Here is a 24,951-nt window from a genome sequence, read left to right as displayed (position 1 = left end):
TTGTTGAGCTGTTCCCACAATACCCAGCTCAGCTACTGTGGTGAGGGTGGTTGCTACTGGCAACTACTTAAATAAACCCAGGGAGGGTGGCTACAGTGAGCATTGAAGAGCACAAGGATTTAACGAGTTTACCTGACTTTGGAAAAACAAAACACAAGGGTCGCTACTCCCTCCCTCAAATGTTATCAGGAACTCCCTCTACCTGAGATGTAGAAAGTGAGGGTGGGGTGTGGGGTATGGGTGTCTGTGAGAGTGGGGGGTATTGTCTTCCAAGCAAGCCAGCCTCAGGATCTACAGGAAGGAAAGAGGCTAGAAATCTTTATTTATTTTTTAAAATTAAAAACAAAAATTTAATGAAATGTCATCAGGATTGTGAGCTTAAAAAGCAAAGCCAAGTGACGAATCCAGTGACAATGGCCCCTCGGTTGTTTCCTAGTGGTAGACTGCATACAACTACCCTCAAGTGTCAGGGTCTGAGTCCAGTCCTGCCTACTGGGAACAGAAGAGTTAGGCTTTGTGATCAGCCTTTCCCATCTTGGTGGCTGGGAATACATCTGGCTTTATGTCATACTTTCTGTTTTATTTTCCTTGTTTTCAAATGACTCAGGGCTCCATGATCCTAAGCTATAACGTTTATAGCTATTACCTTTTAACTCTTACCTCCTTCCTATACTCTCGTCAAAGGGTTATAGTCCCATGACCATTTTGATATGTTATGAACACCTCCCCCTTTTCCTAAAATTAGACCTTCCACAACTTTGGATAAGAACACCTCCTAAAAAGGAAACTGGTCACATAAATCATGGTACGTGGACATAGTGGAATAGCCAGAAGTCACTAAGAAGCATATAGTCTGGAGTTGGAGAGATGGCTCAGTGGTTAAAGTGCTTGTCACAGAAGCATTAGAAGTGGAATTCAGATCCCCAAACTTACATATATGTTCTGTGGGTATGGAAACCTGGCTGAAATTCTAGCTTCCTTCAGAAGGCAGAGATAGGGGACCCTTTGAATAAGCTGGCCAGAGAGATGAGACATACTGGTGAAACTAGGGTTTGACTGAGAGACCCGACTTGAACCAAGAAGGTGCAAGAGGGACTAAGGACGATTCTTGACATTGACCCCAGGCTCCCAATGCTGTCCACACTTGTACCCTCACACATGCACACACACACACATGCACATCACACACACATGAAAACAGAAAAAAACCCCACAGTCTTGTGTACTTACAGAAAACACATTTAAGCTATAGTCTGAGGAGAAAAGAGCAAGGCCTACACCTTGTTTCTAAGGAGAGTTGAGACTCCTTCATATATAATGTACATGTCATGTGCATAGTGGCACACGCTTGTAATCAAAAATCATGAGATGGAGGAAAGGAGTCATCATGAGGTCAGCCTGAGCTACGAAGCAAGACCTTGTCCCCCCTGCAAAGAAAAAAATGCAATATATATGTGCATAACATTTCTGAAGGGTCTTGTAAGAAACTAAGAATTTTTATGCATGGAGGGGTATGTACTTGTGTCATGTGGGATCATAATTCCATAATTCCGATTTTCTGGGTCTTGTTAGAGTTCTTCTATTATTATGTCCCTTGATGGTCACCATCAGCTGACAGGACTCAAGTTTTGTGAAGTGGCCCTGTTTCATGAGGCAATGCAGTGTTGAGCTTGATGAGTGGTCAGTGTTTTGGCTGGGATCTTAGACATCTCCTAAAGGCCCACATGTCACCTTAGTCACCAGCCTGTGGTGCTGTTGGCTCTCTGTGCTTCCATGCAGTCATGTGGTAGGCAGGTTTTTTCTGATGCCACATTCTCCACCATGGTGCTCAACCTTACAGGCCACAAAGCCATGGAGCCATTCAACCATGTACTAAATCCTCAGAGACCATGAGCCCCCAAAAAACTTTGCCTTTTTATGCTATGCATATCAGGTAGCTTGTCACAGTGATAAAAAGCTGACTATGTTGGTTAATTTTGATTGTCAACTGATTGATCAACAAATACCTAGGGTATCTGTGGATGGAGCCTCTAGATACAGGGGATTATGGGAGTGGTCAGGGGACAGAAGTAGGTGACATGAGTGAAATCCATTAGTCTAAGTATGAAAATATAATAATGAAACCCTTATTATTTAGTTTAATGTATACTAATAAAATTTTAAAAAACCTTATCTGGGTTTGTCTGAGATGGCATTTCCATACTCAGGTCGTGAGAGCTTTGACTTGATGGATGGATTCATTCATTGACAGACATTCATAACCTGGTGGCATTTTTGGGAGGTGAGAAAGGAGGTCTGGTTATGGGACAGAGGTCACTGATGGTAAACTTTGGTGTTACATCTTGCCCTGGCTCTTTCTGTATTTGGCCCCTGTGATTTTGGTCCACCGTCAGCCCAAACAAAGTCTTCCCCTTTGGCTTACATGAGGCTTTCAGTTCCAACATGAAGAACAAAACGAATACACTGACTATCAGCCTGCTATGCTCATCTCGAGCTTTTCTCCATCTAAAGCCGACATACCTATCCTTTAAAAAATGCTATTACATTGCTTACTTATTGTGTGTGTGCCACAGTATATATGTGGAGGTCAGAGAGCAAAATGGGAGAATAGGTTCTGGCCTTCCATTATGTGGGTCCCGGGGATTGAACTCAGGTTCTCAGGCTTGGCAGTAAGCCTCTTTACTCACCGAGCCATGGTATAACCATTCTTCACCCAGTATGGAAGACCAAGAAGGAAGGTAGTGGTTATCAACTAGTTCTTTTAATCTAAGTCTCATCTCTGAAGAGATAGGCTGTAGGATAAGCCAAACCTTAAACCCTTGTATCACCAACAGAGTACAAACTTCTGAAGTCTGGCCCAGGGATGACTCAGGTATGGGCAATGCCACATGCAGTTGGTAACCTAGAACTATGCCAAGAGTTCTCAGCCCTGGCTTTTCTGGGAAAGACAAGGGATCCAAAGAACTGAAAGAAGGTTCTAGGCTGAAAGTCGAGAACAGAGTCCAGATGGTGCAGGCAGTGTCCAGATTGGTTGGGGGGAGGGAAAGCCACCACAGTTCTATGAGTCATTGAGAGGAAGCAAGTTGGCACAGGAAGCAGAGGGCTAGAGCTTAAGACACAGGGCAGAGCTGGGCACTGGGTGATAAGGAGCAAACCCATGAATCCTTTTGTTAAAGTGGATTCTACATTCCTTTAGAGAACATTGGGATCAAATAAGATATACTGAGAATTCCGAAGGAACGGTTATTTGCAGCTATTAGTCTTGAAAAGAAAGCCACAGAGGAGAAGGAAAACAATGCTACTTATAAGCTAGATGATCAGCAACCTCTCCTGCTCTTTGGCTTATGTGGATTCCCAAACAAGTTTTTAAAAGTACCCAGCAGTTAGTGTGGACACTGAAGAAGACCTCTCTGTAATATTAAAAGGAATCATTAACCAAATAGAATGTTAGGGATTCCCTAGATAAACTAAAGGAACTAGGCTAATGTTCAAAGTGGATGGCAATACTAGGGATGGCTGTGTAGATATTTTTAACACGGTAATGCCTACCTGACAGACTGAGTTCCCAGCCTCCAGGTAGGCTGGCAGTGCTAAGCAGGGTTGACAGGAAACAGCTTTTCAGAGAACCACAGACTCTGAAGCAGAGGGAGGCTGAAGAACCTGACAGGGTACAGCCAAAAGACTTCTGGTAGAAGTTGGATGGCCATTCACCTCAAGGATTGCAGGTTGACATCACTATGTGAAACTCTTGTTCAATCTACTTTAGGCATGCAAGGTTGGTGGTGGCATAGTGACTGAGTGTTCAGCTTCTGCCTGGGGCTAATCCTGTGCCAAAGGATGTACAAATATTACTCATCTTCTACACTAGGGAGAAAGAAATTATAATAGAAAAGGGCACATGAAGGATAATTACCTTCACAAATATTCACCCCGGGAGTTCTTAGGAAGAAGAAATACTGGTCATGGGAAAGTGTTTGAGAGGGAGGTTTAGAAAAATGGAAATATTCATCTAGTCCATTCTTTGTGATTTTAAGAATCCAAAGGCCACACTTACTAGGATAGTAGCACATAACAATGGGGATGATGATAACAACTAAGCCCTGGAGAGCATCTTCCATGTGCTAAGTGCTCTGCACACATCATCTTGAATCTCCATAATTAATAATCTTATCTCTGAATTATTGATGAGGAAGCTGAGGCAAAGAATGATAAAACAATAATTTACCATAATATGTCCCTCAAAGTGACAGAGACAGGCGTTTGAACTGAGATGGCTGGCATCAGAGTCTGGGCTGTGTGCTTGGGTATTTTATGGCAGAACAAGGGACAGTAATGGCAATGGCTAGAAGCTGGGAGGGAGAGCATGAAGGAGGGGCTGCAGGGGTGGGGACCGCTGCTCACCAAGCAGACCCAGTCCTCAGTCTCCTAGGCTTATGGAAGTACAGCTCTTCCCTGCCTCTTTGGAATGAGGCGAGGCTGTATCGCTCGCTTCAGAAGTGACATATGAGTGCAAGCCTTGTCTCACTTCTAGGAAACCATGCTCAACCACCACATTCCCTTTGTCACTTGACAACTGTGGAAGCAGGTGCTCAGGTGGAGCTGCTGCCATCTGAGCATGGGAGTGACCCCAGTAAGCATAGCAGGAATTAAATTGTGGTCACCTGGGAATTGCTTATCAGCAGAGCACAGCTTAACCTATTCTTGCTGGTGTCAGATATAAGATGTTCTTGTAACACCAAGAACGGCCAAAAATAATCTCAAGGTATGTGACTTGTGGTTTCAGGACTTGGTAGTCATCAGCAAGTGGCTGTCACTAAAAGGCTGGAGAAAGTGTTGATTGATGCTTCCCAGTGAATCATTTTGTAAACTGTTTTCTACAACCTGGAGGAGAGAGGTGATGTAACAAGTGAACTCATAGTGCTAATAACATGTTGGTCGCTGTTGGTAACATCTCACAAGCTATTACATGTTAGGAAAGAAGGGGCTATTTTCTCAAGTAGCAGTGAAAGAAAGAATAAACAGTTTAGACACTTGAGAGCTTGCTGGACTGGAAGAAGGAACTGGTTTTAAACTAACTCACAGAAGGTAAAACAAAACCCAAGAAACTGAATGACAAAGGGAATGTGAGATTCACCTCTTGTGGCAAAGTTCCACTCAAGGACATGCCCACTCTTCTCCATTGTTTAACCCCCTGAGCAATTCAGAGAAATTAGAAGAAGACACAATTAAGAAGATCTTTATGATTAGGGAAAATTATTTGGAAGAAAAAAAGGTAGTAAGTCTGGTCCTTTAACTCTTCAATGAGTTGAGAGTCCCCAAGATGGAGATGTGTTGATGAGAAGCCAAACAATCCAAGCCCAGACAGTAATTGCATCTCTGTGGATCCTGTGAGCATGGTAATCAGCTCATGGAACTCACTGGAGACAAGAGATAAGAGGGTATCTGTAGCTGTACTGTTCAAGGAACCACAGGACTAGACCAAAAGACATGTCTCTGGAGGAGTCCTGAAATACCACTTGGGCTCCCAGGGAACAAATGGATATAGTCAAGAAGGATAACAGAAATGTCCTTCCAGAGAGGAGGCTCAGAGACAAGGAGAATAGACAAGAAGTTGATCCCAGGCAACAGAATGTCAGCCTCATCAAGGAACACTGCCTTCTGCAAGAAGAGACCCTGCAACATCCTATCCAGCAGGACTGCTGTAGTCCATACCTACTGTGATCCTGACTTCTTCCTTCCTAATGAGAGTGTTGATTAGGGATTTTTTTTGCTCTTATTTTACAATTATATCAGACACGTGGAAGTGTCCTGTTGAGTCTCTATGTCATACAGACACACCTGGAGTGTCTCATTCTCTGTGGCACACACCATCACACATCTGCCATAGGACATAAAGTTTAATGCAGACATTTTGCCAGGGAAGGATTTCCTCCCATTTGCTGGTGAGAATGAATCTATTTTTCTTGCAGGAGAATGAGTAAGCTAAATATTTAGTGTTCAAAAGGATGGGCTTTGATTGTCTTTAGGTTTACTGTTAGGCAGACAGTGTTTTGCATTTATGTCCTAGCATGGGGTCAGGTTGCTTAGCTCTTCAAAGTCAGGCATGGGTGTATCATTAGCTTTTAACAATGGAACTGGAAGGGAGGTGGCTTGTTCCACTTCCAAGTGCAAGTGTTAAGGTCTTTGGCTCTGCTTTGGTGAGCTTGAGAGAATTTTTGCTTCGGAGTATCCAATCTTGGTCCAGCAGTAAGCATGGTGAGCAGAGTATTCTAATGACCCCAGATGACTGTATAGTATGTGCAAGAAATCACCTCTAGTTGTTGGAAGTCTCCGGTTTCAAGACTGTTTTAAAGCACTCACTTTAATCTAGCTTATTATCTTGTGTAGCACAGGCCTCAGGCCCAAAACGTAGAATCCAGAATAATCAAGACATCTCTATGATTGAAGTCTGGGAAATGTGTAGAGGGATAGAAGGAAAGAGCTCAAAGAAGAGCGGTCATTGACGCTTTGGAATGTTCTATCGTGCATAGGCAAAATGAGATTCTGCAGCGAGTTGTCAATAGCCTCATAGAAAGTCTCTGGAAAGAGCTGGAACAGACAGAGAACAAATTGGTTCATCGGAATCACTCAAGTGAGAGACGGTGAAGCCATAGGCTCAAAGACGTCAAAAGAGAAACCCACAATGCATTGTGACTGTCTTTTGGACAGTAGCAATTACACCAAAAGAAAGAAAAGATCTACAAGGAGACGAGTGCATTTAAGGATTTGAATGCCATCTCACAATGTCAGCTTGGAGATGTAGGATTGGTGTGCATGGTAGGAGGACAGTGCCGACGCCGTGCTGACATCTTAGGCTCCTCAGGCTGGAAGAATCTTATGTCCATCACACTTAAAGACTCGAAGCAGTGTTAGCAAGAGCACCCAGGAAGCACAACACAGCATTTACAAGGTTGCTCAGGAGGGCTTCTCGAAGGGTTGACTTGATTGCTCTTCCTTGTAGGCAACCCGAACGCTGGGCTGTGGTGCTGAGTATCTCCTGTTTGCTTCACAGGGATATTGATGGTGTTGCTCTTCCATATGTATCCTCTGTTAAGATACATTTATATAGGCTTTCTTCCAAACATACCTAGAGGCCGCTTTCCACATAGCTGACTGGGCTTCCTGTTGAAGAAGCTTTTCATCATGTGTGATAACACACTGTCTAGGAGGACAGAGGTTTCTCGAAGGATGTAAAAAGAAAGCAAAGCTAGTAAAACTTGAACTATTCTGATACAATAGCATCCTGTAATAAAAATTAAAGAAAAATAAAACACCCCCCACCCATATAAAAAATTCCCTTTCCCATGCCAAGTAGACTGTTGTGACCAGAAAAAATCCAAACAAAACCATTGTTATGGTTTGGTGTCTTCTTTCCCTGACAATGTATGCTCATGTGTTGGTATCATTTTCCAAGGTCCTGTGTTGATGGTATCTGGTACTGAGGATTAGATGAGGCCTTGAGGATGGGGCCTTGATGGTGGTATTAGTGGCTTACTCAGAAGATGAAGAGAGACTGTAGCCTGCATACCTTGTCCTTGCCCATGGTGCCCCTGTCATATACACCCCTGCAATGACCCAACCATGTTATGATGCAACAAGAAACTAGGTGCTGCACTGTGTGATTGAATTTTCCATCCCCCATAATAGTGACCCAAATAACTTCTAATTTTATTTTATTTTCTAATATTTTTTAAAAACTTCCAATTTTAGTAATGACCCTGTCTGTTGTGCTCATTTATACCAAGAGAAAAACACACTAAGGTACACCTCAACACTGATACCTCTAGCCTCTGAATTTTAAAGTCCTTACTCTCCGTTGCGCTAATCTTCTAGATCTTAGTGTGAGTGGTGTGTGTGTGTGTGTGTGTGTGTGTGTGTGTGTGTGTGTGTGTGTGTGTGAGTGAGACCTGGAATATCAGATTTTAGTAATGTATTTAGTGCATGTATTGAAACAAAAGTATAAATGATTTAAACAGTAAAGGTACCTGATGAAAGTTTATGGAGTAAGTCAATTAGTAGATTGCATGGACACAGCCTGATTACAACTAGGGTGCAGTCTTTACCTGGCTAACTGTACTTCAACAGGGTTAAGATAATGCACTGAAGGGAATGCCAGCCATCAGATAGACAAGGCATGGAGATTTTAAGGCTCTTTGCAAACAGGAGTCTTCCTCACTCACAGGGGAGTGGGCAGCATCCTTGACCAGCTCTACCCAGGGAAAACAGAGATTTTTCACTGCTAGAACACTAGTCTGGGTTTCTTCTCTGCTCACATCTTCCTGCCACCCTGGTTTTGTTTACATAGCTCTGTGTAGTTTGTCAAGGGTTCAACACCAGTCTGCAACCATCTGAAGAAGGCTCAGATGGTCTTCTGCCCCTGTCTTCTGTCAGCTATCACCTCCCAAACCTCTGATCCTTTGGCCATTTGGTTCTTCCTTCCTTCATCTCAGGCCAAGTCTGAGACAGAACATTCTCAAATTCCTTCTAGTCATAAGTACATGTCTTCTGCTTCTACTTCTGGGTCAGAATTCACCTCACTGAGCCTCTGATGCCACTTTGAATCTAGTCTTCAATTTTACCGTCTGATCTGAGTGTCTCTTTTTGCTGGGCTGTCTATACTCAACTTTGTTTTTCCCTTCCTTGAAAAACCCCCTTTGAATGGTTCTCTGTAATTTTAGTAAGTTATTCATCTCACCCAACTCTCTATCTTTTCTTCATTAAGCACACAGGCTCAAATCTTAACTCTGACTGTATTTGAGAGTGAACCTTGGACAAATTATTTAGTCTCCATGGGACTCAGATTACTCATCTGTAAAAGCATCATATGCAAAGAGTTGTGGTGACCAAATGAAAGTATATGTGTAAACTCTAGCACCTCAGTCATGTACTGAGAAGTTTGTGAAGATGGAAATATCTGGGTTGGGGAGGTGTTCAGCACTTAAGAGTTCTTGCTGCTCTTCCCTAGGACCTGAGTCAACTCCTAGCACCATTCTTAACTCCAGTTCCAGGGGATGTGACGCCCTCTTCTGGTCTCTGCTAGCATTTGCACTCATGTGCACATACCCACACAGATACACATGCATACATATAATTAAAATATCTAAAAAAGGAATCTTAAAAAGATGTAAATGTCTTTTTTTTTTTGCTTTCTGATATGTGTATTTAAGCTCTCTGAATAGACTCTGGACTTCTTTTCACATCCATTAAACACACACACACACACACACACACACACACACACACACACACACACACTCTTTTTACTGAGAGCAAGTTCATTTAGAGACTGTTCAATCTGTGCAAGTTTCCTTCTAAGGAAGACTTTTAAAAGACTTTAATAAGGTATAGGATAGGGTGTGGACCACCATATGCAACACAGTAATAGCACCTGAAGGTGGACTTTCAAGTCCTAGGGAAGGACCAGTTTTTGAAGATTCCCTGGTGATCAGAGACAGAAGCAACAGGCAGTTCCTTACACTAGTTGCTTCCTCTGTTCAAACAAGGCTCATTCCAGCAGGGGTTTAGAAGATCTTTGCCTACAAGCAAGTGATGCTTTATCTATGAGAAAGAATGATGTTCCTGTTTTAACATTTCCCCACTTATTATTTTGGAAAGTGAGAAGGGAGTTAGTAAAAGAAAGTATTATTGTCATGGAGGATGTAAATTTACAATGTGTAGTGTCTGGTTGTATGGAGTGCTTGCTAGTTTACATCACAATTATACTCTGGGAAAGGTATGAGAGGAATGGGAAGGAATTTGGGGGAAAACAGACAACAAAAGAGTAGAGATATTTCACATACTTAGAACCAAGATGGATGATGTATATTGCTATGTCATTAAATATGGCTCATATCTTTGGTTAAAAAAATAGCAATGCTCCAATCTTCCACCCTCTTCCTTTTCTGGGAAGAGAAACAACAGTCGGTGGGTAGGAGGGGCATGTGGAGTGTGAGGAACAAGCAGGGACACAGCGCGTCTAGAAAGAAAAAAAGAAACTTATATGAAGACAAACAAGTTTTTGTGCTCTTGATATAGGCCTTAGTTTTAAAGTCAAAGCTGGATATTGGTATTTCTCAGGACATTTTACCTGCCAACAGTTTCCCCTTGTCTTTAAATGGCGAATAATCAGCTTTTTTCTATGCCCCATCCTTATATTTTCTTCATGGGTACCAAGAAGTTCCTGAGAGACCATTCATGTAGATGAGCAATGACACCCACAGACATCAGGGGTCACTGAGTACAGGATAAGGGAGTCTGATTGTTCAACCATCAATGCTGGGATCTGCAAAGCTGACGGCTACAGCCTAGGCACGGAAGAGTCAGCCTGGAGTTCCCATTCATGCTAAAAGCCTGAGACTTTTTTTTTTTTTTTTTTTTTGACACGTTGAACCATTAGCCAAAAGGAAACAGACACTTGATGTCCCACCAAGTATGATGGCTCATCTTCATTGTCATCTCGACTGGATCTAGAAGCACCTTGAGGCACACCTATGGGAATATCTGTAAGATGTAGTCAGAGGGTTTTTACTGGGGAAGGAAGACCCTCCCACATGGAGGGTAATACCATCTTAGAGAATGGGCTCCGGTTCTGAACAAAAGAGGAAAAGGGTACTGGCAATAGCTTTCTGCTTTATGGACTGTCCAGGTGGAAGGGATTTCAGATGCTATGAGCTTGGCCATATCTCCAACTATGATGAATCATGCCCTCTTAAACTGTGAGCTAAAATGAACTATTCTTCCCATGAGTTGCTTTTTGCTGCCTATCTGGTCATAACATGAATGAAGTAATTAATTTATCTTTAAAAAGTGAGGAATTGGGAAATAAATAAAGACGAAGAGGATGAACCACCTGAAATGTAGGATTGGATATAAACCCCCTTGAAGTCACCTGTTAGACACTTTACATAAATTGATAAGAGCTCTAACTGGTCCCATAATAAAACCTGGGGCCCTCCTCAGTGGTTTTAGAAGCTATTTTTCCCCTCTGGGGAATATTTTTCACCTAATGCTTGAATGAAGGGATAAAAAAATATGAAGAAACTTTAAAGCATTATTTGCTTAGGATTAGTGGGTATTTGAATTTAACTTTAGAGTATTCCATATTTTATTATTACTATTATTATTACTTTTCTTGAAATAGGATCTCATAACCTTGGCTGGCCTGAAACTCACTACACAAACCAGGCAGATCTATCTACCTCTGCCCCATGACTGCTGGGATTAAAGACACGTGCCAGCAAAACCAACCTGTTTTTAGAATATTTTAAATGGAAGTTCTCTTAGTATCACTTTAGAACATTGCTTCTATAGTATATCTGAGTGAAATAAATTCAAGACTGCTTTGGGCCTGGTTTTAACCAACCACTGTAGCAGTCTAGCTTTGAGAACAAACAAGGTTATAAAGAATCCAAATAGAAGACCTATGTTCTTTTTCAGAGCTAAACTGTGGGGATGTGTTTTGAAGAAACTCTGGCCCCCAAACTTCTTCCTTACTTGACTGAAACTTTATTATTGAATATTCGGAAGCTTCTTTGGAAAACATGATTTTCTGGGTATGGTGTCATTTCAGATCCACTGTCAGCTCATCACAGAAGAAGGGGGAGCTGGTGAAGAACGCAAAGGTCAGTAAGGTGGAGAGGAAAAGGAATGTTGGTGAGACAGTGGCTTTCAGGCAGGAGTTACTACAGAGCTCTGCAAGCCCAAAGACAGACTCGGCTGCCAAGTCTTCTCATGATTTCAGAAAGCTCACCTGCCTGTAGAGGTTGTGCGCCGAAGACCCAATCACTAATACTAAGCGGCTGATGCATAAACAAATTCTCCAGATGCTTTTGGGGAAAATAAGAAGAGAAACAATGGAGGGGAGTGTAGGAGTGCTCTCTCTGTCTCCCAGAGGAGAGGGGAGTGGAAAGCCTCAAACAAAATGTTGTCCCAGCTCCACTTGGCTAATTTTAGTTATCTTGGTTCATGTCTATGATTCATCCCTAAAGCTGTGAATTGTTGAGGAGGAAGGAGGAAAAAAATTGACTTAAATGTCAAAGAAGTAGGGACATAAATATAGTTTTCTTTTTTGGGGGAAACTAGAATTCCAGGATCTGGGTATCTTTTTTTCCCTGCATGAGGGACGGAAAGCTTCAAACTTCTAGAAAAATAATGACTCCAGTCAAAACACCACCAAGAAAGAAGACAGGATTGATTCCAAATTGTGACACTTTTGACTTTTTCTCCTTCAATGCAGTTAAACTAGACACCAGTAAATGATCCTATGTGACTTAGTATGATGGAAGTATGATATGTAGACTATGGTATGTAGACTGTGGTAATCTGTGGGACTCATGAAACAGGACAGGGAGAAATACATGCTGGTAAGTAGAGTCAGGAATAATTCCTGGGAATGTCATGTCCACACAGAAAAGAAAGGCATGACTGTAGAGTGCTCAGACACTCTCTGGCCTGCCAAGGAATAGGTGTGGCACAGAAATGGCTTGATAAGGCTGCCTGAGTCTGAGCCTGCTGCCTGAGCCTGAGCCCTCTGCCTCCTGCCTGAGAGAGGGAGAGACCCCACCTGCACCCACTGGAAGAAGGGATGGGAAGATGACAAAATAAGAACACACACAACAACCGAAAGATCAATATGACACCACCAGAATCTAGGGACTCCACACCAGCAAGATCTGAAAAGCCCAATGCAGAGGATGAAGAAAAAATGGACCTTAAAAATTATCTTATGAAGATGATAGAGGCCATTAAAGAGGAAACAAGAAAATCCCTTAAAGAAATAGAAGAAAAAACAAGCAAAAAATTACATGAAATGGAGGAAAAGACAAACTAAAAAATTCAAGAAATAAACAAATCTCTTAAAGAATCCAAAGAAAGCCAAGAAAAAGCAACCAAACAAGTGAAGGAAACAATTCAAACAGTACACAGTTTGAAAGCAGAATTAGAAACAATAAAGAAAACACAGAATGAGGTGATGCTGGAAATAGAAAAGCTGGGTAAACGATCAGGAACCTCTGATGTAAGCATAACCAATAGAATACAAGAGATGGAAGAGAGAAACTCAGATGTTGAAGTCTCACTAGAGGATATACAGTCATCCACCAAAGAAAATCTCAAGTCCAACAAATCCCTAACACAAAATATCCAGGAAATATGGAACACTGTGAAAAGACCAAACCTAAGAATAATAGGTATAGAAAAAGGTAAAAAAAAAAATCAGTTCAAAGGTACATAAAACATATTCCACAAAATCATAGAAGAAAACATCCCCAACCTAAAGAAGGATATGAAAGTACAAGAAGCTTACAGAACACCAAATAGACTGGACCACAAAAAGAAGTCCCCTCAACACACAATAATCAAAACACCAAACTTACAGAATAAAGAAAAAATATTAAGAGCAGCAAAAGTGAAAAGGCCAAGTAACATATAAAAGCACACCTATCTGAATTACACCTGAATTCTCAACGGAAACTTTGAAAGGCAGAAGATCCTAGATAGATGTCCTACAAACGCTAAGGGAACATGGATGCCAGCCCAGACTACTGTATCCAGCAAAGATTTAATCACTATAGATGGAGAAAACAAGATATACCATGACAAAATAAAACTTAAGCAATACATATCCACAAATCCAGCCCTACAGAAATTACTGGAAGGAAAACTCCAACACAATGAAGATAACCATGCTCAAAAAACCCCTAGGCAATAGATAATCCCACTTTACCAAACACCAAAGAAAGTGGGGAAATACTCACCAACAAATCCAAAACAAACATGAATCAACAATCAATGGTCATTAATATCCCTCAATGTCAATGGTGTTAACTTGCTTATAAAAAGATACAGACTAACAGAATGGATACGAAGACAGAATCCATCCTTCTTCTGCATAAAAGAAACACATCTCAACTTCAAAGACAGACAGTATCTCAGAGTAAAGGGTTGGGAAAAGATTTTCCAATTAAATAGACCCAAGAAACAAGCTGGTGTAGCAATCCTAATATTTAACAAATCAAACTAAAATCACTCAAAAGAGACAAAGAAGGGAATTTCATACTGATCACAGAGAAAGTCCATCAAGATGAAGTCTCAATCCTGAACATCTATGCCCCAAATACAAAGGCACCCACATTTGTAAAAGAAACATTACTAAAGCTCAAACCACACATAAAACCTCACACACTTATAGTAGGAGACTTCAACACCCCGCTCTCACCACTAGATAGGACCACCAGACAGAAACTTAACAAAGAAACAAAAGAACTAACAGATGTTATTACCCAATTGGGTTTAACAGATATCTATAGAACATTCCATCCAAACACAAAAGAATATACCTTCTTCTCAGCACCACATCGAACCTTCTCTAAAACTGACCACATACTCAGCAATGTAGCAAACCTACATAGACACAAAAAATTGGAATAACCCCCTGTATATTATCAGACCACTATGCTTTAAAGTTAGAATTCAACAACAACACAAATTGCAGAAACCCTACAAACTCATGGAAATTGAATAATGCACAATTGCACCATTCCTGGGTCAAGGAAGAAATAAAAAAAGAAATTAAAGACTTCCTAGAATTTAATGAGAATGAAGACACAACTTACCCAAATCTATGGGACACTTTGAAAGCAGTGCTAAGAGGAAAGTTCATAGCACTAAATGCCCATATGAAGAAACTGGAGAATAGTCACACTAGAAAATTAACAACTGAAAGCTATAGAACAAAAGGAAGCAAACTCTTCCTGGAGGAGTAGACACCAGGAAATAATCAAATTGAGGGCTGAAATCAATAAAGTAGAAACTAGGAAAATGCTACAAAGACTCAATGAAACAAAGAGTTGGTTCTTCAAGAAAGTCAACACAATAGACAAACCTTCATCCAAACTAACCAAAAGGTAGAGAGAGAGAGCATGCTAATTAACAAAATCAGAAATGAAAAGGGGGACATAACAACAGACACTTAGGAAATCCAGAGAATCATCAGGTCATACTTTGAAAACCCGTACTCCACAAAATTTGAAAAATCTAAAGTAAATGGATAATTTTCTGGATAGAAATCACTTACCAAAATTAAATCAATAACAGATAAGCAATTTAAACAGACCTATAAACCCTAATGAAATAGAAGCAGTCATCAAAAATCTACCAACCAAAAAAAGTCGAGAGCCAGATGGTTTCAGTGCAGAATTCTACCAGAAATTCAAAGAAGAGCTAATACCAGTACTCCTCAAATTGCTCCACACAATAGCAGCAGAAGGGACATTGCCAAGCTCTTTCTACGAGGCTACAATTACCTTGGTACCCAAGCCATACAAAGACACAACAACAACAAAAAAAGAGAATTACAGACCAATATCCCTCATGAATATCATGCAAAAATACTCAACAAAATACTGGGAAATCGAATCCAAAAACACATCAGAGAAATCATCCACCATGATCAAGTTGGCTTTATCCCAATACAGGGATGGTTCAACATGAAAATCCACCAATGTAATTCATTATATAAACAAACTGAAAAAGAAAAACCACATGATCATCTCTCTAGATGCTGAAAAAGCCTTTGACAAAATCCAACATCCCTTCAGGATAAAGGTCTTGGAGAGATCAGGAATAACAGGAACATACCTAAACATGATAAAAGCAATATATAGCAAACCAACAGCCAACATCAAACTAAATGGAGAGAAACTCAAGGCAATTCCTCTAAAATCAGGAACAAGACAAGGCTGTCCACTCTCTCCATACCTCTTCAATATTGTACTTGAAGTCTTAGCTAGAGCAATAAGACAACAAAAGGAGAACAAGAGGATACAAATTGGAAAGGAAGAAGTCAAACTTTCACTATTTGAAGATGATTTGATAGTTTATATAAGTGACCCAAAAAAACTCTACCAGGGAACTACTACAGCTGATAGACATCTTCAGCAAAGTGGCGGGATACAAGATTAACTCAAAAAAATCAGTAGCCCTACTATATACAGACGATAAATATCCTGAGAAAGAAGTTAGGGAAATATCACCTCACCCTTTACAATAGCAACTAACAACACAAAATATCTTGGGGTAACACTAACCAAACACATGAAAGACCTGTATAGTAAGAACTTTGAGTCTTTAAAGAAAGAAATTAAAGAAGATACAAGAAAATGGAAAGATCTCCTATGCTCTTGGATAGGTAGGATCAACATAGTAAAAATGGCAATCTTGCCAAAAGCAATTTACAGGTTCCATGCAATTCCCATAAAAATCCCAACACAATTCTCCACAGACATTGAAAGAACAATACTCAACTTCATATGGAAAAACAAAAAACCCAGGATAGCCAAAATAACCCTGTACAATAAAGGAACTTCCAAGGCATCACCATCTCTGACTTCAAGCTCTATTACAGAGCCATAGTCCTGAAAACAGCTTGGTATTGGCACAAAAATAGACAGGGTAGACCAATGGAATAGAGTTGAAAACCCTGATATTAACCCACACACCTATGAACACCTGATTTTTGACAAAGAAGCTAAAGTTATACAATGGAAAACAGAAAGCATCTTCAACAAATGGTGTTGGCATAACTGGATTCAGACATGTAGTAGATTGCAGTTAGATCCATATCTATTGCCATGCACAAAACTTAAGTCCAAATGGATCAAAGACCTCAACATAAATTCAGCCACACTGAACCTCCTTGAAGAGAAGGTAGGTGGTACCCTTGAACAAACTGGTACAGGAGACTGCTTTCTGAACATAACACCAGTAGCACAAACATTAAGATCGGCAATTAATAAATGGGACCTCCTGAAACTGAGAAGCTTCTGTAAGGCAAAGGACAGAGTCAGCAAGACAAAACACCAGCCCACAGAATGGGAAAAGATATTCACCAACCCCACATCTGACAGAGGGCTGATCACCAAAATATACAATGAACTCAAGAAGCTAGCCACCAAAACACCAAACAATGCAATTAAAAGTTGGAGTGCAGAACTAAATAGAGAATTCTCAATAGAGGAATCCAAAATGGCTGAAAGACACTTGAGAAAGTGCTCAACATCCTTAGCCATCAGGGAAATGCAACTAAAAATCACTCTGAAATCTTACTCCTGTCAGAATGGCTAAAATCAATAACACCAATGACAATCTATGCTGGGGAGGATGTGGAGAATGAGGAACTCTCCTCCATTGCTTGTGGGAGTGCAAACTTGTAAGACCACTTTGGAAATCAGTATGGGGGTTTCTCAGGAAAATGGGAATCAGTCTACCTCAAGATCCAGCAATTCCTCTCTTGGGCATATACCCAAAGAATGCACACACATACAATAGGGACATATGTTCAACTATGTTCATAGCAGCATTATTTGTAATAGCCAGAACCTGGAAACAACCTAGATGCCCCTCAACTGAAGAATGGATAGAGAAAATGTGGTAAATTTACACAATGGAGTACTACTCATCAGAAGAAAACAATGGAATCTTGATATTCACAGGCAAATGGATGGAACTAGAAGAAACCATCCTGAGTGAGGTAACCCAATCACAAAAAGATAAACATGGTATGTACTCACTCATTTTTTATTTTTAGACATAGAGTAAAGGATCACTAGTCTATAAGCCACACTGCCAGAGGAGCTAGGAAGCAAGGAGGACCCCAAGAGAAGATTGCATAGTCCCTTGAAAAAGGCAATGGGGCCAAGAACCCCTGACCAAAGTGTGAGCCTGGGGGCAGGGGGAGGAAGGAGAGTCTTCATCCTGTTGCTGTTTGAAGCAGAAACAGATACCCACAGCTAAGCACTGAAACATACTACTGGAATTCAGTTGTGGAGAGGGAGAAGAGATGAGCAAAGGAGCCAAGACAGGGCTGGAGAGACCTGCAGAAACAGTGGACCTGACCTAGTGATAGCATGGAGACACTTGTCTTAAAGCTGGGGAAACAGCATTGGACAAAACCAGGTCCTGTGAATGTGGGTGCCAGCTAGAAGGCCAAGACAGTCTATGGGACCTCTCACAGTGGAGCCAGTCTTTATCCCTAGAGCACAACTACTTTGGGAGTCCATTCCCTATGGAGGGATACTATTGTAGCCTAGATACAGCAAGGAGGGCCTAGGCCCTCCCCCTAACGATATGACAGACTTTGAAGTGTGGGGGCTCACTATCCCTGGGGAGGAGTTGGGGGGTGGGTTGGGGAACATGGGAGGATGGGAGGGTGAGGGAATGGTGGGGTTTGGATATGTAAATATGAGTAGTAATTAAAGAATTAAAAAAAGAAATGGCTTGATGAAACTCTATACTGAGAAATCAATTTTTTTTTTAATTTGTGAGTAAACTGGTTTCTTCCACTTTTAGTTTCCATTAGTTTGGAGACTAGAAATAGCCTTCACTTACTCACACTCAATTTGAGCATTTCACTGACATTGATGACCTCCTCCTCCAGCAGGGTCTGACCCATGGTCCATGGTCTACATGTGCCTCAGATCAGTGTACCCCCTGCCCCCCAAACCATAAACTTACTTAAAACATAATTTTTTGGTAACTCAATTATGTGGTGTTATCTTGCTTGTAAAAATAAAGCCTGTTTGAATATCAGAGGATGGAGCTTGCCACTAGTTAACCATAGAGGTCTCTGGAGGTCTGTACAGACAGACAGGAAGTGAGATAGCTGGGCAGGAAACAGGAAGTGAGATAGATGGGCAGACACAGGAAGTGAAATAGCTGGGTGTAGAAGATATAAGCTGGAAGAAACAGGAACTTACACTCTTGTCCTCTGGAAGCAAAGGAGGTAAAAGGTGGCTTTGGCTTACTCCTCCTTCTCTCTGATGTCTCAGCATTTTTCTCTATATCTAACTCCAGGTTTTTATTATTTAGACCAATTAAGAACTCCATTTACACAATTCCATGGTCCTTAAGCATGAACCTGGTAGATGACAGCATGTCATGCTGTCACAAAGTTGGACACATTTTGTCACTATTTGCCTGCCTCTTTCTGGAGAATAAAAGAATATGGATGTCTAGATTCAGCCCAGGAGTTAGCGACAGAGTAGTATGTAGAAAGCAGAGGAGATGACTTAGTGGAAAGAGCTCTCAACAGAATGTTGCCAGTGCAAAACTGGGAATGTCGATCTCAGCATCTGTCTGCCTCCAGGCTCCCCAAACTTTCCTCAATATTCTCACAGCCCTTCTCCTTTCTGCCCACCTCACATCTGTGCATTGTGGCGAGCAATAGCAGTCATTGTATCCTGTCACCTAAGGCCCAAGGTGTCACTTAGCTAATGTGTCCAGCATGCCCTGCAGATGACCTGACAGGATGCTCTGGATAAGGGAGGGTGCTGGAGGCTGCCTGTCTTCACTCTTCCTTTCAGATAATCTTGAAGGGCTCATGCGAGTTCTTGCCCTCTGCCTGCCTTCACTTGTCTCTTTTGACACCATGGCTGTGACGATTACTATGTCTAGTCGAGAAATATTTTATAGCCAGGGCCTCAGGCTACCCTCACTTTCTCACTTTACAACACTTTGGCTCACCATCTTTTTTTTTTATCATACCAGTTCACTATTTAATTTTTTTGTGTGTGTCTCTTGCAGGTGTGTCAAAGTTCCACAGACTTGTTTCCCCCTTTCAGTGTCCACATCGTTACCCTGTAGTCAGGTTATAGGTTGATTCATATCCCCCAAATAGAGATGCTGTCAGCATCTGTGAATGCTCACAGCAAGAACAGGATCTTGGCAGATTCAACCAAGTTAACATGAGGCTAATTAGAGAGGTCCCTAACGCTATGGCTGGTGTCATGAGAGTGATGAAGTTAGCACCATGCGATGTCAGGTGAGGTCAGCCAAAGGATAACAAGTGTTGCTGGTTTCAACCAGAATCCAGAAGAAACAAGGGAGGATTGACCTCTGCGTTTCGGCAGGTGTACGCCCCCCACAGGTCTAACTTCCTGTGCTAGGAAGCAGTAAATTCCTTGTTTGTGCTGTTTGTGATGACAGCCTGATTAGCTAACACACAAAAGCAAAGCGAAGGAACACGGGCATGGGAAGGTTAGAAAGAACAGCTTCTCTTTGTGGGTTGGTTAACTAATATATCAATGCTAATCTTCAATTAAAAAGATCTCAGAGCAATTCCATATGGTCCCTTGAAAAGGATCCAAGAGTAGATTTTCCTGCCTCCCTCCTTATGTCCTTCGCTATTTAAATAGTTCTTGTTATAGATCAGTCAGCTGCCTTTCAATGTTCTTGATCAGTAGTCTGATTTGTATTTTTACATTTATATTTTACCTAGCTATCTTGTCCTTTTCCTGTTTTGTTTTTTTAACATTTCACTCTGTGACTGAATGCGAGTGCATAAATAGCATTAGTCATAGGCATTTTACATCGAGGGCACTTTAAAAACACCAGTCACCTGCAATATATCTTTTAGGTCCAAATAGATCTTTTTTCCTAAGGCTCTGACTTACTCTCTATGAACAATATTAGAAATTAGGTCTGTTTGAAATAATCAGTATCTGGGCTGTGTATTGTGGCAACACCTTTAATCCCAGTACTCAGGAGGCAGAGGCAGCCTGATCTCTGTTGAGTTCAAGGCCAGCCTGGACTGCATAGTGAGCGCCAGGTTAGCCAGGACAACATGGTGAGAACTGTCTCAAAAAAAAAAAAAAAGTCAGTTGTAGTTGTTTCCTTTGCAAAGTTGCTTTTCTCCAAATAGCACAAATATAAGTGCTTGTACTCACAATTTTAAAAATAAACAAACAAAAACACCTTTAAGGTCTTGCAAACTGTAATATGTATGGAGTCCAAATTCAAAATTCGTATCAAGAACTGTCATGCACTACCCAACTTCCCAGCGTGATCTCATTTTATAAACTTCTCTGACACAAACAACTCAACCACATTACATAATTTTCTGAAAACCCACGTCTTCTAAGGAAGAGTTCCCTTGTATATTTAGTAGCTGAAACAAAAAAGCTCCAAAACTCGGGTACATGGGCCTTTTCATTGGCCAGAAATCTCTCCTTCCCACCCCCCAAAACATTGTGACTGCCTTTGAGGGTTAGGAGTCCATCTGTGATTCCCCGTCTTTATGACAGTGGTATTTACAAGTCAAATCCAATGTCAAAACCAACAGGCCACTCATTACAACACTGCACGTAGCCGAGGGACATTTTCTGCTCCACTGCGTCTCATCGTCAGCCGGACCTAGGGGCGAACGCAGTGGGCTGCCGGAAGCAGGCACGGAGGAGGGGTACTCACTTGAGTGTGGTGAGCTCTGTAAGGGAGGGCTGTGTAGCCCTGAGATAGCTTTCTCTTCTTGCAGCCACCTTGGGAGAAGGCTTGGGGCTCGTGTCTGAGTCCCCGCTGTCCTCATCGGCCATGGCCTTGATGTAGCTGCCACTTCGCATCCTTCGGCACGGAATCTCGTCATCTTTTCCGCGAGGCGTGTACCCTGTCCATTCATCTTGGGGAACCTAGTCAGGTATAAAAGAAACAGTTCATAGTTCACTTTCAATAAAATTGAACTTTAAAAAGTTTTTCTTGCCCCCACCTCTCTGTATGACTCTGGCAGAGAGATCAATTATCCAACCCGTAGACTTTCATTGTTTTTGATATTAAAGTTTTACTGTAACCACTTTGGAAATTATTTTAACACATTCACACTCACGTTGCGATCTCAGTCAAGCACAGATCATCTGGAAGGTGGGAACCCCTGGCTCAGGTAACTTAACGCTTCTCAACTTTCTCACATTTATAACAGCTGAGGTGGCAGAATGTGATGGGAGGAAAGCCGTTTGACTTGAACTTTTCACGGACCTGCCTCCATCAGCACTGGGGAGTCGGGGGTATTCCCTGACTCATTCTGGTTTCTCTGACTTCACACCTGTGACATCCCATGTCTGCTCTCTTGTCTTCCTGACCACTGCTCTGTTCCAGTTGCATTTCCTTCCCACTCACCCATTCTTTCTCAGCTCTTATTAACTTATGTCTGCTCTCAGCAATGTTTTCATTATAGTCAATTGCCTTATTTCAGTATTTCTACTTGCTGGCCTCTCCAGCATGCACACACACACAGCACACACTACAGTTACTGAAATCATCTTCCCATTTGGCATCCCGCTTGCTTATGACTTGGGAGAGTCACCAGTCAGGATTTTCCCCCTCAAGTTTTGCTGGATCCTGTTCTACACCCCTCACTGTGGAGTCCACACAGAGGGAGTTGTCAGTGCACTGATTTCCCACGTTTTCCATTTCCGTTAAGCAGAGCATGGCATACTCTGTTTTATGTTTATTACATTATGACATCACTTTCAATTCCATTTTTCCCTACTTTAGCATGGGCTCCACCCAGTTCCTATCCACTGTCGAAAGAAACACATCATAACCACAGACTTTATCCTTCAAGAAGTAAAAAAGAGCCCACAATGCAAGGTGCCCTGTATGGGGCTTCATCAAAAGAGACAAACCAGGGCGAGCCTGGTTTTACCACTGACATGCTTACAACGGGGACCAGCAGATACATAAACATAGCACCGCCTCTAAATCAACATGCTTGTAAGTTGAAGATGCCGTGCCATAATGGATATGCACTAAAAGACACGAGAAGCATGGCCATGGAAATGGAAGTAAGAGTCCTAGAGGGGCTCTGGCCAGGTTTGTAATGATAAGAGAAAATGGATATAAATATGCATTTACATACATACACACATACATATATGTATGTGTGTGGGTGTGTGTTAGGGTCTCATGGGCAGTAACTCACTGTGTAACCCAAGCTCACTTACAACTCTCAGTTCACTTGCCTCAACATCTTGTACTCTGGGACTAAAGGTGGGCACCAACATACCATGTGATAAGACATTAGCTCCTTGCATACTGGGACTCAGTATCTAGATGCTAAATAGTTCCTGGTTATGGAAAGTGACACAGCAGCTCACCATCCATGTTTAACTCTGCTAAGCAATTTGCTCACAGTAACTTATCATTGTAACTCCGTGCTTTTATTTTCTTTCTGTAATTTTCCTATGAAAAGCTGGAGACCAGAGAGCTGAAGCCACTGGACAAAGGAGACAAGGGAAGCCATGGGATTAAAAATCACTCAAGCTGTCTCACTTCAGGCAGTCACATTGTCCAGGAGTAGCTGGCCAACACAAAACAGACTCAATGGCTTTTTTTTTTTGTTACATTTGTTTTGGCAATTTTTATCTTATTGTTTTTTTGTTTGCTTGTTTTGATATTATTCTTTGTATGTTTTTTTTTTGAGAGAGGGGAGGGGCTAAAGTTGGGTAGGTATGGAGGTTCTGGGAGGAATCGGGGGAGGGGAAGCCTGATCAAAATATATTGTATGAGACATTAAAGAAAAAAGAATAACAGACTGACTACATCTGCAAAAAAAAATCTGGAAAACATAAAGAGTGCTCCAGTTGAGTTTCAAAAATCAGAACTTTTCTTTTTTAATGAGAAAGAGTCTGTGAATTGGAAACTTGAAAGTGTTAAGAAAATTGTCCACAATGACTATTATCTACATTAGACACAGATTTCTAAATACTATCCACTGTAGAAAGCGAAATTACACACTCACTACCAGGAGCACTGTTCTTCCCTCTTTAAATCACGGGCTTCCCTGTGTAATCAAAAGGCCGTCCACTGCTCATGGCCCCTCATCCAGGACGGGGCCCTGTGAGTCTCTGCCTCACCCACGCTGGAATGTTGATTGGTTCCATCATGGGCAGGCATCCAGAGCTTCCACCAGTCACGAGTACAACAGCTTTGCCATGCCCAGAAGACAGTCTTTATTTCTTTTCAGCCTTCCCCAAGCTTTAGTTCATCTAGTCCTTTTGTCTCTCCCTCTTTCTGGTTGTTCCCTGAGCCATGGGAAAGGGGCACAATACAGATGCACCACTTAAGGCCAAGAGCTCTGCAGTCACTCACTCTCTACACTGTGGCCAGTTGTCAATCTCTGCATCAACCGTCATCTAATGTAAAAGAAGTTTCCCTAATGAGGGTGAGATGTGGACCCTGCAGAAGAGGAGGCAGAAGGAGTGTTAAGAGCCAGAGAGGATGGAAGACACCAGGAGAAGAAGGCCCTCTCTAAATCATCGACTGGGAAAAGTTCACATGAACTTACAGAGACTGAAGCAGCAAAAGCACGGCTTACACAGGCCCTCAACATATATATTATAGCATATATATATATATATATATATGTTTGTTTTTGTTTTTAGGGACAGGGTTTCTCTGTGGCTTTGGAGCCTATCCTGGCACTAGCTCTGGAGACCAGGCTGGCTTCGAATTCACAGCGATCCACCTGCCTCTGCCTCCTGAGAGCTTGGATTAAAGGCGTGCGCCACCAATGCCTGGCTCAGTTTAAATTTTTATGGGACCCCTTAATGTGTGAATGGCTGGGTCTCTGATTCTTGCTCCTGCTCTTGAGGCTCTTTTCCTTCTGTTGATTTTTGCCTTGTTCAACTTCAATGTGATGGTTTTGTCTTATATTTTATTTTGTTGTGTTAGGTGGTTAGCTCTTAGAAACCTGTTCTTTTTTTAATGGCCAACAGAAAGGGAGTGGATCTGGGTAGAACTGGGAGGAGCAGCAAGAGGGTATATCACGAATAACAAAAGCCCCGAGACAGATATTGGGGCTCAAGCTGAAGATCAGAGAAGCAAAGCAAGCAGCCAAACCAGTAGCTCTTACCTCTACCAGGGCTGGGGAGATCCTGTCCTCAATGTGGCTGGAGACTAATTGCCTAAGACTGAATACTGAATGTTCCACGAGACCCCAAGCTCCTGTCTTATATACCTCTCTAGTGCTGGGATTAAAGGCATGAGCTCTGTTACTCTTTTAGATTGATTCACTCTCATGTAGCTCTGAGTGGCCTTGAACTCACAGAGATCCATCTGCTTCTGTCTCCTGAGAACTGGGATTAAAGG

The 24,951-nt window shown here is 41.8% G+C and overlaps 1 protein-coding gene across 1 annotated transcript in view; it reads right to left on the bottom strand.

The window, feature by feature from the left end:
- Positions 1–24,951, bottom strand: part of LOC100774912 (disks large-associated protein 1) — a 766,677-nt gene that overhangs the window by 215,969 nt on the left and 525,757 nt on the right. The window contains exon 6 of the mRNA XM_027397813.2: positions 21,280–21,494. Coding sequence (XP_027253614.1) covers positions 21,280–21,494 — 215 coding nt within the window. The remainder of the gene's footprint in view (positions 1–21,279; positions 21,495–24,951) is intronic.

The sequence above is a fragment of the Cricetulus griseus genome, chromosome 2 (assembly GCF_003668045.3).
Source record: "Cricetulus griseus strain 17A/GY chromosome 2, alternate assembly CriGri-PICRH-1.0, whole genome shotgun sequence".
Classification (NCBI taxonomy): domain Eukaryota; kingdom Metazoa; phylum Chordata; class Mammalia; order Rodentia; family Cricetidae; genus Cricetulus; species Cricetulus griseus.
Note: the sequence above shows the minus strand (reverse complement) of the source record. Positions and strands in the feature narration are given on the sequence as shown.